The 12,712-nt window shown below is 40.4% G+C and overlaps 1 protein-coding gene across 1 annotated transcript in view; it reads left to right on the top strand.

Moving 5' to 3' along the window:
* Positions 1-12,712, top strand: part of ITPR2 (inositol 1,4,5-trisphosphate receptor type 2) — a 261,890-nt gene that overhangs the window by 58,814 nt on the left and 190,364 nt on the right. The window contains exon 10 of the mRNA XM_075759160.1: positions 9,192-9,236. Within this exon, the coding sequence (XP_075615275.1) occupies positions 9,192-9,236 (45 nt within the window). The remainder of the gene's footprint in view (positions 1-9,191; positions 9,237-12,712) is intronic.

Here is a 12,712-nt window from a genome sequence, read left to right as displayed (position 1 = left end):
TGTGCTCAGGCGTCAAGGGTGTCTCAGATACTGACCTGATGGGTTTGGACTTCCTCTAAGGGTTTTCACTTGTGCAGCAACCCCCTGGATTTCTTTGACCATTATAGGACTGAAGCCTCCGCAACAGCCACTTTTAACTTTTACACATGAGTATACTTCCTAAGTGGCTTGTACAGCATGATTAGGATGGCAAGCTCTTTAGCACATATCCTGGTGATGGACAAGTCACAGATAGATAAAGCTGTCCACTAGCTAGCTGCTTTGGGCAGAAGTAGCAATCATCTGATGTGCATCCCTGATGTGTGACCCACTGGAAAACTCTTCTGGCTTTTTTATAGGGTTCACTTTCTTCTTTCTGCAAGAGTAAAAGTGCAGGGTTTAAGCTGTAAAATGGATCAGCTCTGATCAGAGTTTGTTCTAAACTCTTCTGTTAAAATCCCACATGAAACATACTTCCAGCTTTGGGGTTATTTTAGCACTAGACGCTCAATGGAGTTTCATTTGAAGGTAGGAATTATTGAAGCCAGTTGGGCTGAGCAGCACAGGGTTACATGCACATGCGATGAAATGACAAGTATATGAATATTTTAAATTGAACAGGAAGTCCAGTCCAACTCACTGAGGCTGTAGTTCAGTGGTAAGACCTCTTCAGTGGCCGTGTAGGCTTACAGAAATGTCACGTTTCCGTGTTCCACACAATCTGCTGATCCCGAGGTGGCGTTGGCACAGACTCCCGGGTGCGGGGAAGAGGGAGTAGTCTGTGCTGTAAACCAGGTCACTGAGCTAAGGCACAAGTGGTTGGGGTGGGTTAACAGGGGCTGCTGAAGCCAGCAGCAAAGGCCTTGCCTTGTGGGACTGGTAGCTGAATTTCACCTTGTGCTGGTGTAGACCACTTGCTGAGAACCCTTGAATCAATGGCCGATAAAAGTTAGCTCGTATTTCTTTCATCTTTCCTGAATAATTTCTTCCCATATTATCTCACTCTTCTGTCAAAATTGCCAAAGTTTCTTTTCAGAGAAGCTGATGTGTATCATTCACTTTATATTGAGAACTGCTGTTAATCTTGGTTTACATTCTTTTACAGGGATTTTTGTTATGTCTTGGTATTAAAAATATTACCCTGCCATATGATATATATTGTTATAATATGGGTTTGCCTGGGTGGTCAGAGACATATAGTTCAGAATCAATTTAAACCTGTTGTAATAATCACTTAATTTGCATCATGGGGAAGGTAGCCGAGTGCATGTTCAAGTTAATGTTGATAGAAAATAATCCTTTCCTGCCTACTATAGGACATAGTAAAGAAGTGGAACTTGCTGCCACAAGAATAAAAACCAAAGCATTTGATGAGATTTTAAGAAAGATTATGTATTTGTATGAGTAATAGTATCCTCAACATTAGCTAAGATAAGAAAAAAATGTAAAAGGGAAATCAGTTCTTAAACTTGAGGCTATAAACCGGGATTAAGCCCTTGGAGCCCTGGAGAAACTCTCTCTAGTTATATGGACTTATTTTTCTTTCATTTTCTTAAACTGCTGTGAAAAACAGAGTACTGCATAGGATGTTTTATTAAGGCAAATGAGATTGAATATTTGAAGGCCATAATTTACGTGTTTTGATATCCATTTTTTGGAAATTGGACTACCGACAGAGATCTTTTTTTGTGTTCAGGAAGTAAAAAGGGACTGCTGTTTGCCAGTGGTATTTTTTGGGGTGACACGGACACAAACCTTTGCAGAAAAATACATTCATCCACTGATCATACAGCTCACGCAGCGGAGGATAGCATAATGATAAATGCTCTGTGGCTCCTTCTGCCTTTAAAAACAGTAAGGCAAATAACTGGATAAAAATGGCCATGTTTAAGATGTGCAGGTAGCTTTTGCTCAAGGATAACAGTTTGCAAACCGGAGAAGGTACCAGGAGATGGCAGCATCCACCAAGGCCTTCACGCATCTGCTCACACGTTTAATTTGTTGGTACTGCAGGACTGCTTTACCTGGAGATTACTTCAAAATCTTCCGTTTGAGTTGTGTTTTTCCAGTCTCTTCGTTAAATGTTAATACAGCATTCTGATTAGTTTCTGTCTGTTGGGCTCCGTGATTAAGGTTCTTGTAAGAAAAAGGTCTTACCAAGGTGACAGGGTGAACTCAGCACTGTAAGCCTTATTTCTATTTTTCACTGTCTCATAGGAGGCGTGTGGTTTTATTTTAAAGCTCTATAAGGAATGAAGGATAATTTACAGCTATGTGTGAAGAGATGGAAGAGATCCAGAGACCAGAGGAGGAGGAGGAGGATGATGGATTACTGATTTACAGAGCCAGTCCGACCTGTTCTGCAGACTTGGATGTGGCTTTTTAAAGTGACAGAAGCTGTCCATTTAGCAAAACCCAGGGCTAGATTTTTCCCAGGTTTTTAAGAATCTTGGGACTGCAGTTAAATGTCTTGACCAGACTCATCTTGACTTTGGTGAAAGTTAGGAGCAATGTTTGCATCTGTAGGTGTGCAGATACCTTCAGAAACCTGGATCTCGGAGGAAGGATTTTTTTTTTTTTCCCTCCCCAGCCGACTAGTTTTGTGGTAGTGATCTGTGAGCCTGTGTTCAGGCTTTTTCAGTCATCTCTGAAGTTGGCTGCATTCGAGCCGTGTTTTTATACATACGAGCTTTAGGAGGAAGGGAAGCGTGAAGCCGTTAACGCAGCATTTATTGTCATTTAGTCATTATAAGGACTGCTTCTGTTATTAAAAATACCACATCTGCTGGTATTTCATTTTGATGTATTCCAAATCAGCAAATGTAGACATGTGGTCTGTTCTTTAGGGATATTTTTTTTTTCTTATCATTTCAAGATTACTTAACAAGCTTTTATTCAATTACATTTGTGCCTCTCTATTTTTGAGGCTTGCTGGAGGTTTAGAAGGCTTCCCTCTTTTTTATTGTTGTGATTTTTTGTGTCTGTGTGTGGTTTTTTTGTTTGTGTTTCTTTAACGGTAGAAATTTCAGTAATGTCTAATTCAATCATCCTTAATTATTTCTGGGAGAACCACTGAAAGCATATGGGATGTTAATATTTAGAACATAACCCTTGAAGAGATGAGGATGCTTTTTCATATAGCACATGTTGGGATGGAGCCACTGAAGCTCAAACTGAGGTTATGGCCCAGCATCCAGGTTAGACTAAAGGATCTCGTAGACATTTTTCTTTCTTCTGTCTTCCTGTGCAGAATGGGATCTGGCTGTGTGGGACTGAGCACCAGGTGTCAGTGGGTGGTCAGGTTCTCTGCCCTTGATCACGGTAGAAGCAAAGGGGTTTCCCAGTCACCACTCTCTCCTGGCCTTAGGTAGAGCTACGTGTTGCGGCAGCTCCAGCTTATGGCACCGATGATGACGATGATGATGACGACGACCTTTAAATCAGTGGTGATTTAGGCATGCCAAAGCACTGGCCTGCCATTACTTATTCAGCAGCGAAAAATGTCATCGAGACGACCTATCCTTTCTTCTTGTGATGAGGGTGAATAATTTGGACAGGAAGGGTGTCCGAGCTGATTCTCCTCCCAATTTTTTATTAGCAGGTAGTTCCCCCACGGGGGGAGGGCTCTTCCTGCCCACACTTTGCCCTGCTTGTGCTGTGGGGGGGGCCTGAAGCAGACGAAAAGCTTCCGCTCTCCCTGCATTCCCTGGAAACTCATCTCATCTGCTGAGATGCGGCTCATAAGCAAAACAGCAGCAAAGTACAATCCTGAAATGAAAGGCCTTTTTAAGATTTTTAAACTTTCCTCAGGTGATGGTTATCAGGAACTTTGTGCTGATGCAGTGGCAGTGTTGAATGGGGTTTATCGGGGTAGAGTCTTTCTCCAGCAAGTTAATAAGACGGCAAAAGTCCTTTGAATACCACTGAAGTCTTTGAAATTGTGCAAAAGTCCTTTAGATTTATCGAAAGCTAATCAGCATGACATTAACAAAGAACAAAACAAGCCTAATGAAGATGAAAGATTTGAGAAGTGGATTTGTTTTCTTTTGTGGTGGCTTTTTTTTTTCCCCTGAAACACTTGCCCTTGTTGATTGGGTAACAGGCTGTGTGTTAACAGGCTGGTTATCAAATGAAATGGGAACTGTTTACGTGTGTTGAATTAGATCCTTTTATTCTTTGTCTGTCAGGGTTTCCTTCATAAATGTGGGTTTTAACCAAGTCATTAAAATGCTTATTTAGCTGAAATTTGGCAATCTAATTCTTTCCCTGATGAGATGTTTTAAATATCCTTTACCTAGTCAACACAATTTGATTAAAATCAGCATGGGTGTTTCTTTCCCCAAACTGCTCGCTCTCCTTCTTAATTAAGAGTGTCCAAAAATAGCCTGTTTGGGTACTTTCTGTGCATTCCTCTGTCTAGGAAAGAATTTCAGTATAAACTGCCCACAATATGGGCTGAGATATTATAATTCAGTTGTCGGACTGTAAAGCATACCTTACTACACGAAGATGCAAAAAATAAAACTAAAGCCAGCAATAACATATTAGTGAGAAGTTGTTCTGCTCAGTAGTAGAACCTCAAGAGATTATGCAGTGTTAAAGTCTTATGTATTGAAACCTTTGAAAAAAGATACAACTTTGACTAGCTTTAATCAGTAAAGACGTCATCAGTAGAGATGACAGAGCCTGAGACTTCCGGCACTCGATCTAACAGGATACCTCTTGGGATTAGCAGGGGATGTGCGTTCTCTGAGCACCAAACACCAGAAGTAACACACAAACACATAGGTGAAAGTTATCTTCCTACTATGTAGACTCTACAGGAGGATGATCACGTTATGGAGGCATTAGGCAAAAATTCAGGAATGAGATTCCTTGCCCTTCCAAATAATTTTAACCAGAAATGATTAAAGACTTCATCTGTACCTCAGTTTTCCCCCTGTAAAAGCTGGCTTCTGTTAGATGTTTGTCACACATACTCTCTACTGGGAGCCTTCTGGTGCTCCCGCAGTACGAGTATATTGGTATATATATGCATTCATACATCTACTCTTTTTACATGCCACTATGTACAAAGGCTGAACATGAAATCTGTTTAAAAGACAGTAATTTTTATACACCCAGGAGCGTATAAGTGCTGTGATGCTGATCCTGACCTTCAGGTTCTTGCAGATACCCTGTGTAGATCATGAGTTGGGAATTTGGCTTCTTAGAAAAGTGTGCAAGTAAATGCAAGTTCTGTTTAAAGAATGTATTACCTTCTCTGTAGTTGCAAATCTTTCTATAAATGCCAAAATAATCAATGATTTTAATGTTTAAAACCACAATCTTGTGTACTGGTGGTGGCCTTCTCATGGCACTGACTGTCCTTGTCTGCTGACAGGTTTGCTAGGCTACTTCCAAGCTCTCTTTTCCCCAGTGGATTAAGTCCAAGACAAGTTGAGGTCCCAGATACTTCCTGTGAACTATGTTGTGCAAATTGCATTTGCAGTTACAGTGGTACTTAGCTGTTGATGGGGCCTCAGCGTAAGGAAAACCTCACACAGTCAGCGTGCACTGTTAGCCTGTGTGTGGGAAACCGTAATGTCTCCCATGGTGCTGTGATCTGAAAGAAAAGTTGATGCAGTAGCTCCATTTTCTGGAGTTTAGGAGATTTTATGTAGGCTGGAGGGTGTGTAGAGTTGGGTCTGGGTTCATATGCATAAGCAACTGAAAAAGATAAAGTGTTTGTGATGTCATAAATTGTTGTTATTGGAGCTGGGAGAGCTGATTACCTTAGCCTTGCCCAACTGCAAAGTCCCCACGCTAGAGCTGGCCCCCTGCGTGGCGGTGGAGTGGAGGACGAGCACAGCTACTCTCAGGTGGCCAGTTCACCGCTTCGCTGACGTGAATTCTCCTCTGCCCTTCCCTCGTTACTGTCTACTGAAGCGGTCTGTGTTACTCGATGTAGATTGCACCTCCCTTCCCACCATACAGCGACTGCCATTTACGCAGGTGCTTAGGTTATGTGGCCTTACGTAATGGGCGAGCGTTGAGATACTATTGCCAGTCTCATGAGTGTGCCATAACATGAAATGAGTTTCAGGGTCTTTGATGATACTTAGTTTTCAGCCATGAGGAAGCTGAACTCTTATTTTGTGATACCTTTCCATGGATGGGAGAGAAAAAGGTGAGAAATGGCCATACTGAAGTTTGTTGAAAAACAAGCAGTGGAGGATTAGGATTTGTGGGTTATTCTGCGTTGGAAAAGAAGCTGTTTGGATTATACTCTAAAAAAACCAACTGTATAATGAAGCTATTACAGTAGTGACTTACACAATCACACTTGCTTGAGCTCTGCATTTTACAATGCATTGTATTCTTACTGTGTATTGACTGCATGCACCTTCCGGTGGCATTTTATGGAAATATAGTACTGTATTTCAGCTACTGTACTTCAGTAACATTGTAACTTCAGCACATCCAATGACATGAAAAAGCTTGACGATGGTTGAACTTAAATGAGGCCCATTTAAGCATAGTGTTCTTACTTTCTGAACACTGCAAAGAGTTTTACTTGATTTCATTAGCAACAAGGAAAAAAATTATTAATGTTGTTATTTTCAAGGATTCTGTTGTTTTGGAGGCTTAATGAAGAGCATGGAGGTGATATTACATAAATCAGAAAAAACAACAGATTTTGGAGTCTTAAGACTGTCACTGTGTCCTTAGCTCATTCTGCTCTACTTGGATCTTGCAAAGGACTCAGAATAGGTATAATATGACATACAACCCTACATGATTTATGCCCCCCTACCTGGAGAATATAGTACGGGATAATATATTAGCTAGTAGTCTGATTTTCAGAGATGCTCTGCACCAACAACCTCAGCTGAAAAGAAAATGAAAGTGGCAGCTGCTCAGCACAGCTAAAAATGGGGCCATGAACGTCAGCCCTAAAACTGCATTCCATCGTGTTTACTGCTTCGTGTCAGCATCTCAAAACTTTCTTTAAACAACATCTTTTTAATTTTATTATCTCTGTTATGGTGGGACAAGAAAAAACATCATGAAGGATGCATTTTATTTTTCATTTGAGCCTTCTGTCTTCCTCGGCCTCTGTCCACAAGTGAACTATTTTGGAAATTTGAGGGCAATCTGTTTAGTGATTTTTTTAAAGTAGGCGAGAAGTGGCGTGGGAGAGAGATTTTCCTAGTTTCTGCTGTTGTTGCTATATTTTTTTTTTTTTAAAGCATCATTCTGTTGAAAGCAAACAGCTGAAGAATAGCAACATTCAAGGCCAAATTCATACTGGGTAGACAACTGTGTTCACTCAGGCCCTTCAATGAAACATCACAGATTTATTCCATTTGAAGACCTAGTCCTCAGTACATGGTTCTCTGTGCTGAGTATAGTGACAAACCTGAGATGACCCAGACTTTTTCTCGCTTCCTTACAACCAGCAGAACCTGAAGGTAGGATCGAATTTAGCCTTTCTGTACCTTCTCTGTGCCTGTGCTGAAAGGCCACTGTGCGTGGCTGTGGCTAAGGAGCGCTGCCTTATCATGTTCTCTGTTCTTGGTGGAGGACCAAAGGTAGGGACCTGAGCTTGGCTGTTAGAGTGGGCAACCAGCATTACTCTCAGGTGTCAGGTAATGCTGAAAGAAGTGTGAGAACTTATGAAGAACCCCAAACTATATGAAAACAGTGACATAAAGATGTATGCATACATGCATGTATATATGTATGTCTTCTCATTTTCTGTTGTTCAGGGTTCATCTCCTATTCCTGTTGCTGTATGACAGAAGTAGGTGGGAGTTGGAGCTAGGAGACTGTGTGAGAATGCCACGGAGGAGCAAAAAGCAGTATTTGGGATAGGTGCCAATGCAGGGAGGAAAGCAGGCTCTCTAAATTAGATTTGTGAGGGTAACGCGGTGGCTAATGCAAATACTGAAATGAAGACAGGAGAGTAAACCTTTGGTCATTTCTGTGTTAGCACATCAAGTCCTGAAACAGAGGGAAGGTATTTTCTGCAATTTTGGGAATATCTACAAGTTTTCCTCCTTTCTTTGGGTTCATGATGTGGAGAGGAGCTGGCTTTTTTGGGTAAAGGGATATAAATGATACAGTATTAATACAAACTGTATAAACTTAATAAAAACTCTTCACAATAGTTGTCTGTGTAATGTTAGATGTATGATGACGTGATACTGAAAAGTTTTACTGGGATTCATTCAGCCTGCCCTGTGAAATTCACTTCTGGCTCTTCCACACTGGTAATGCCACATTCAAACCAAGAAAATGACTGTACTTATCGGTGACATGTATACGCGCTGTCGTTGCTTAAGAACTAAATTACCATATATAACTAATAATTGCACTACAGCATTTTCAATGCTTTGAAGGCATGTGCTATGTCAGGGAATATGGTAAATATTGAGGCAAAATTGTTTCATTATGTAAGTCGATTCTTGAAAGGTTTCATGTGCAGCCAGTGCGTGGGTGTATGTGTGTTTGTTTATTTGAGTATATATCTGCGTACAATAATCTTTCATCTTCTAGTCTACGTATTACCCTTGTCAAAAGTAAAATCATATTAAACACTGTTAAATAGTAATATTTTACACTTACTATTATGTGTCTTTCATCCAAGCTTCTCAGACGACTTTAGTAATTAATTAATGCTTGATGATCCTGATATGACATAGAAAATACTATCCCCGTTAATAATGGTTAAACAGAATCACAGGGTAAGTAAACACTTGTCTATCGTGGCATTGCCTTTCCTGTTTCAAAGATGTGTTTATTCTGAGTTCACTGTCTTCCTGTAAAATCTCAGTAGACATGAAGCATGTTAGTTGTTATCTCAGTGTATCTGCTCAAGGTCAATCTTGGAAGTGGTTGCGTGTGTGTGGGTGACTGTAACTTGCCGTGTTTAGATTAGTAACTATCTGTGCTTTCTCCATCATTCTTTTTGGTTTTGGTTGTTTGAGATTCCTCTCTTGTGTTAACAAGCTTGATTACAAGATGCACTTTTTTGAAGAGAGGACATGGCTAGTTAAGTCAGACATTGAATTGATAATTCGTATACTCTCATTTTCATACTGCTTCTAAATACTCCATTGTCCTTTTGCAGGATGGATACATAATAGAGAACTGAACAAACCCCTCTCCCTGCTTTCTGAAATGTCTAAAAGCTATCAAGATAGTATTTGACTTCTTTTCTTTTCCAGCTCAACCCACACTACCCAGAAGGTAATAATGAAGGAAAAGCTTTGGTAAGTGCAATTTATTTGTTGCATATAATCTGGGAAACACTGTATCCTTAACCCAATACAACCCAACATATGAAAATCCTTCATAGGTTTCCTTTTACATACGTGTTACGACCACTGGGATTGTTTTCTGTATTCTGTGTATTCTGTATTCTAGGGTGCAACTCAGAACTGGTGTTACAGAAAGTTTTCCCTTGCGTCAAGCAAATGTTAGGAAACATTCAAATTCTGCATCAAATTGACATTAGTTAGAAGCTGTTCTGCTTGGTGACTGCGGATATGAAATGTATTAATTCTTTTCAAATCAGATGTATTACTCCATGGCAAAACCCACCACCGTCTTTAGCAAGAAAACCAGGGACAAGTGAGTCTGGTTACTTATGTGCGAGTACCAATTCAGAGGCTCTGCTAGTGGAGACAAGCCCCCTTGGGGCATGTTTGCCAGTCAAGTGTGGCTCTAAATCTAAGAACATGCTGAAACTCTTTTTATTGCCTGTATCGAGTACGTGCAAGTAGATATTCAGGCACAGGCTTAGTCTGAGCCCTGCCGCACTTCAGGCAACGCTAGCATGACGTCTTCGCATGGATCCAAGTTGTCCCGGCTGCAGTGTGGAGGCGTTGGACAAAGGGTTTATGCCCTTTGCCTCGGAGGCAACAGCCTTTGCCTTGTACGATGTCAAGAGCGTGATAACTAATTCTAACTAACGAGGCAAGGCCAGACACGTTGTAGTTTATAATGTGTGAAGGAAGTGGAATTAAAACCCTGGGGGAATCTTCTTGTTACAGAGACAACAAATAGTCCAAAAAAGAATCAATCCTCCATCAAATTCATGAGATTGCTTTGAAAACATGGAGATCTTCTTTGAAAAAATTCTGTTTAATTTATTTCTCTTTGCCTTCTGGCTTTTGTTCTTTTAGAGGACACCTATTCAAGTTTTTCACTGCATGGGGAAGAATTTTTTTATTTTTCATGAACAAAACCCAAGATTCTTACATAATCACTGCCTTCAGGACTGCAATTTTAATAAAAACGGAGACTTTTGTAGGAGCTGGCAACATCAGTTTTCCATCTTCCCTGATATTTGGTATTAATGGTAATATAGCAATAGCAGCTAAACTGTCCAGAGAAACGAGAATTCTTTCTCATGAAAATATGGAAGTTCCACCAGTTGTTTTTCTTTTGAATTGGAATGACACTTGAAGTCCTTGGAACTTTTGAATGGAAATTGAGATGAGTTCTAGAATACCCCTACGAGTAGGATGCTTGCTTGCAATGCTTGGGTTCATGCTTTTGCTCTGTCAATAGTCAGAGCTCTGTCAATAGCTTGTCTCATAGACGTGCATCTTCATTAACATTGTAGTTCATATCATGATGGCACTTCTGAATGAAATCTCCTGGTTATTCCCTATTTAAGACACTCCACTTGGCAGAGCAATCTCAGAGCATGTAAACTTGTATTCTCTTGGATGAAAGTAAAAAAGTGCACACACTTCTGGGATGTGTCTACTGTGCTCCAAACTTTCATGGGTGCCCAGCCCAGAAAACAAGACTATAGCTAGTCTGAAGTAAGACCTATGAAAACGTGTATTAGGGTAGATGTTAGGTCCTCATCACCAAGGATCCAATCCTACTGTCTCACAGTATATTAATTTAGATACAGTTTAGGGTTTCCAGTTGTAGCAATTCCAGTTCATCTAAATAGTTATATATTCCCTGGATTGGGTAATGAAGAAGGCACAGGAGTAATCTGAACTTGAACGTTAAAGGTGACTTTTCTAACAGTTTGGTTTAATCCTTCCGAGTATTCATTTCAACCGAAAATCCAGATCAGATAAATCAGATTAGACAAATGCTTCCAATGAAAATCAGAACTGATTGATGATCAAAACTAATGTCTCTGTGGAAATTTTAGTCAGCACTTTCTTGTGAAAAATGTTTTGTGAAAGAACTTCTAACAATGTTTGGTAACACCTCGATGTAAATCCAAGTCTACAGGCACTTTTAGCATCCATTTGGATCCTTCACCCCTTTACAGTCTTGTTGGAAATAGCATAAGTCAGCAATGGCTATACTAAGCCTTCATTCTGGCCTTGAGCAGCTGAGCAGAAAAGCTTCACATCCCTGTGCAGGGATTTCTTTTATGTTACAACGATGCAGTGTTTTGAATTATCCTTCAAAAGTACAAGAATCTTTGGAGTTCTTTAAGGGCCAGTTATGTCAGTCTTGTATCCAGTATGTACATAACCTAGAACGCACACGCTTTCTTTGCTCCATGGTTTTCATCTAGCGTTGCTTCTGCCAGGTGACTGCCTAACTGATTCACTGCAAAGACATCTTCTTTTTCATCTTTTGAAGCAATTAATTTTGAAATACTGCCCGTGAAGTAAATCTGCTCTAGAGGGCGAGGTGGAAGTGGACCTACCCTAGCAAAATTTGAAGTCTGAATAGCAGGGAAATGGGAGATACATACTTGAATCCTTTCAACTGAAAGAAGAAACTGAGCCTGCAGCCTGTGGTTTTTTTTCTCTGCTAGTCTGTTGGATAGAAGGGTACCAGCTCCTTCTCTGTCGTCTGGGTTTTAAAGACTGCACAGCCATCTGTGCGTTTCGTGCCAACCCTTAACTCCTAAATGTGCGATAGGGCTCCTTGTGCATGTTCGCTGCCTGCTTTGCAAGTCCTGATCACAGTTGCTTAGGCAACTGAATTTTAGGGAGCAGCAATGGAGAAGGATTTTCCGTGGTGTAGTAGTGGGCATAGGCTTCTGGGTTCTGCCTAAGTGCTGCTTTTTTTGCCTTGCATTAAGCGACTTAAAAGTCTGAAAAGGTTTTGGCTCTGAAGAACATAAATATTACTGGAAGTCACTAGGACTTTTGTTCCTAAGCGTTAAAGCTGTGTTTGGACTGTGGTTCATTGCTCATTTATGGGCTGCTTCTTGAGAATCCAGCCAAATTGTCTTGTGAAACACTGGTTTTATTTCTGGTAAAATTTGGCCTTACACTCAGTTGATTAATATTCTTTATACATATTTTTCTCACATCTAAACTCCAGAAGATTTTTTTTTTTTAAAATGGGGAGACCTTTCTGTGATTTAGAGGCCTTATCAGAAAAGGCTTCTTCATCTCTTGAAGTCTAGGAGGTTGTAGTGTATCGTGCAACGGAATGCAGTGCTCTGCATTACAGCTCCCATTAAAGCCAAAATTGGTGTATTTTGTGCTGCAAAGTAGCCTATTATTTCTGATCACAGAAACATACAGCATCCAGAAGAACGCTATAAACATTGGGAAAATGTCAAGAACAGCTGGGAACCTGGCATTTGTTAGCGCCTTTGTATTAAAGGCTGTCTTTGGATAGGTACCTTAACTCCATTTGTCTGCATTTTCATTAGAGAGTGCTAATCCTAACCTGTTCCAAACTGGCTTTATTGTTGAGATTTTTCTTAGAGTCGAGACTGCTATGTATTTACTTTTCCTGTAAAGAA

This window comes from Balearica regulorum, chromosome 1 (genome assembly GCF_011004875.1).
Source record: "Balearica regulorum gibbericeps isolate bBalReg1 chromosome 1, bBalReg1.pri, whole genome shotgun sequence".
Classification (NCBI taxonomy): Eukaryota; Metazoa; Chordata; class Aves; order Gruiformes; family Gruidae; genus Balearica; species Balearica regulorum.
This window is presented reverse-complemented; position numbering and strand designations above follow the sequence as displayed.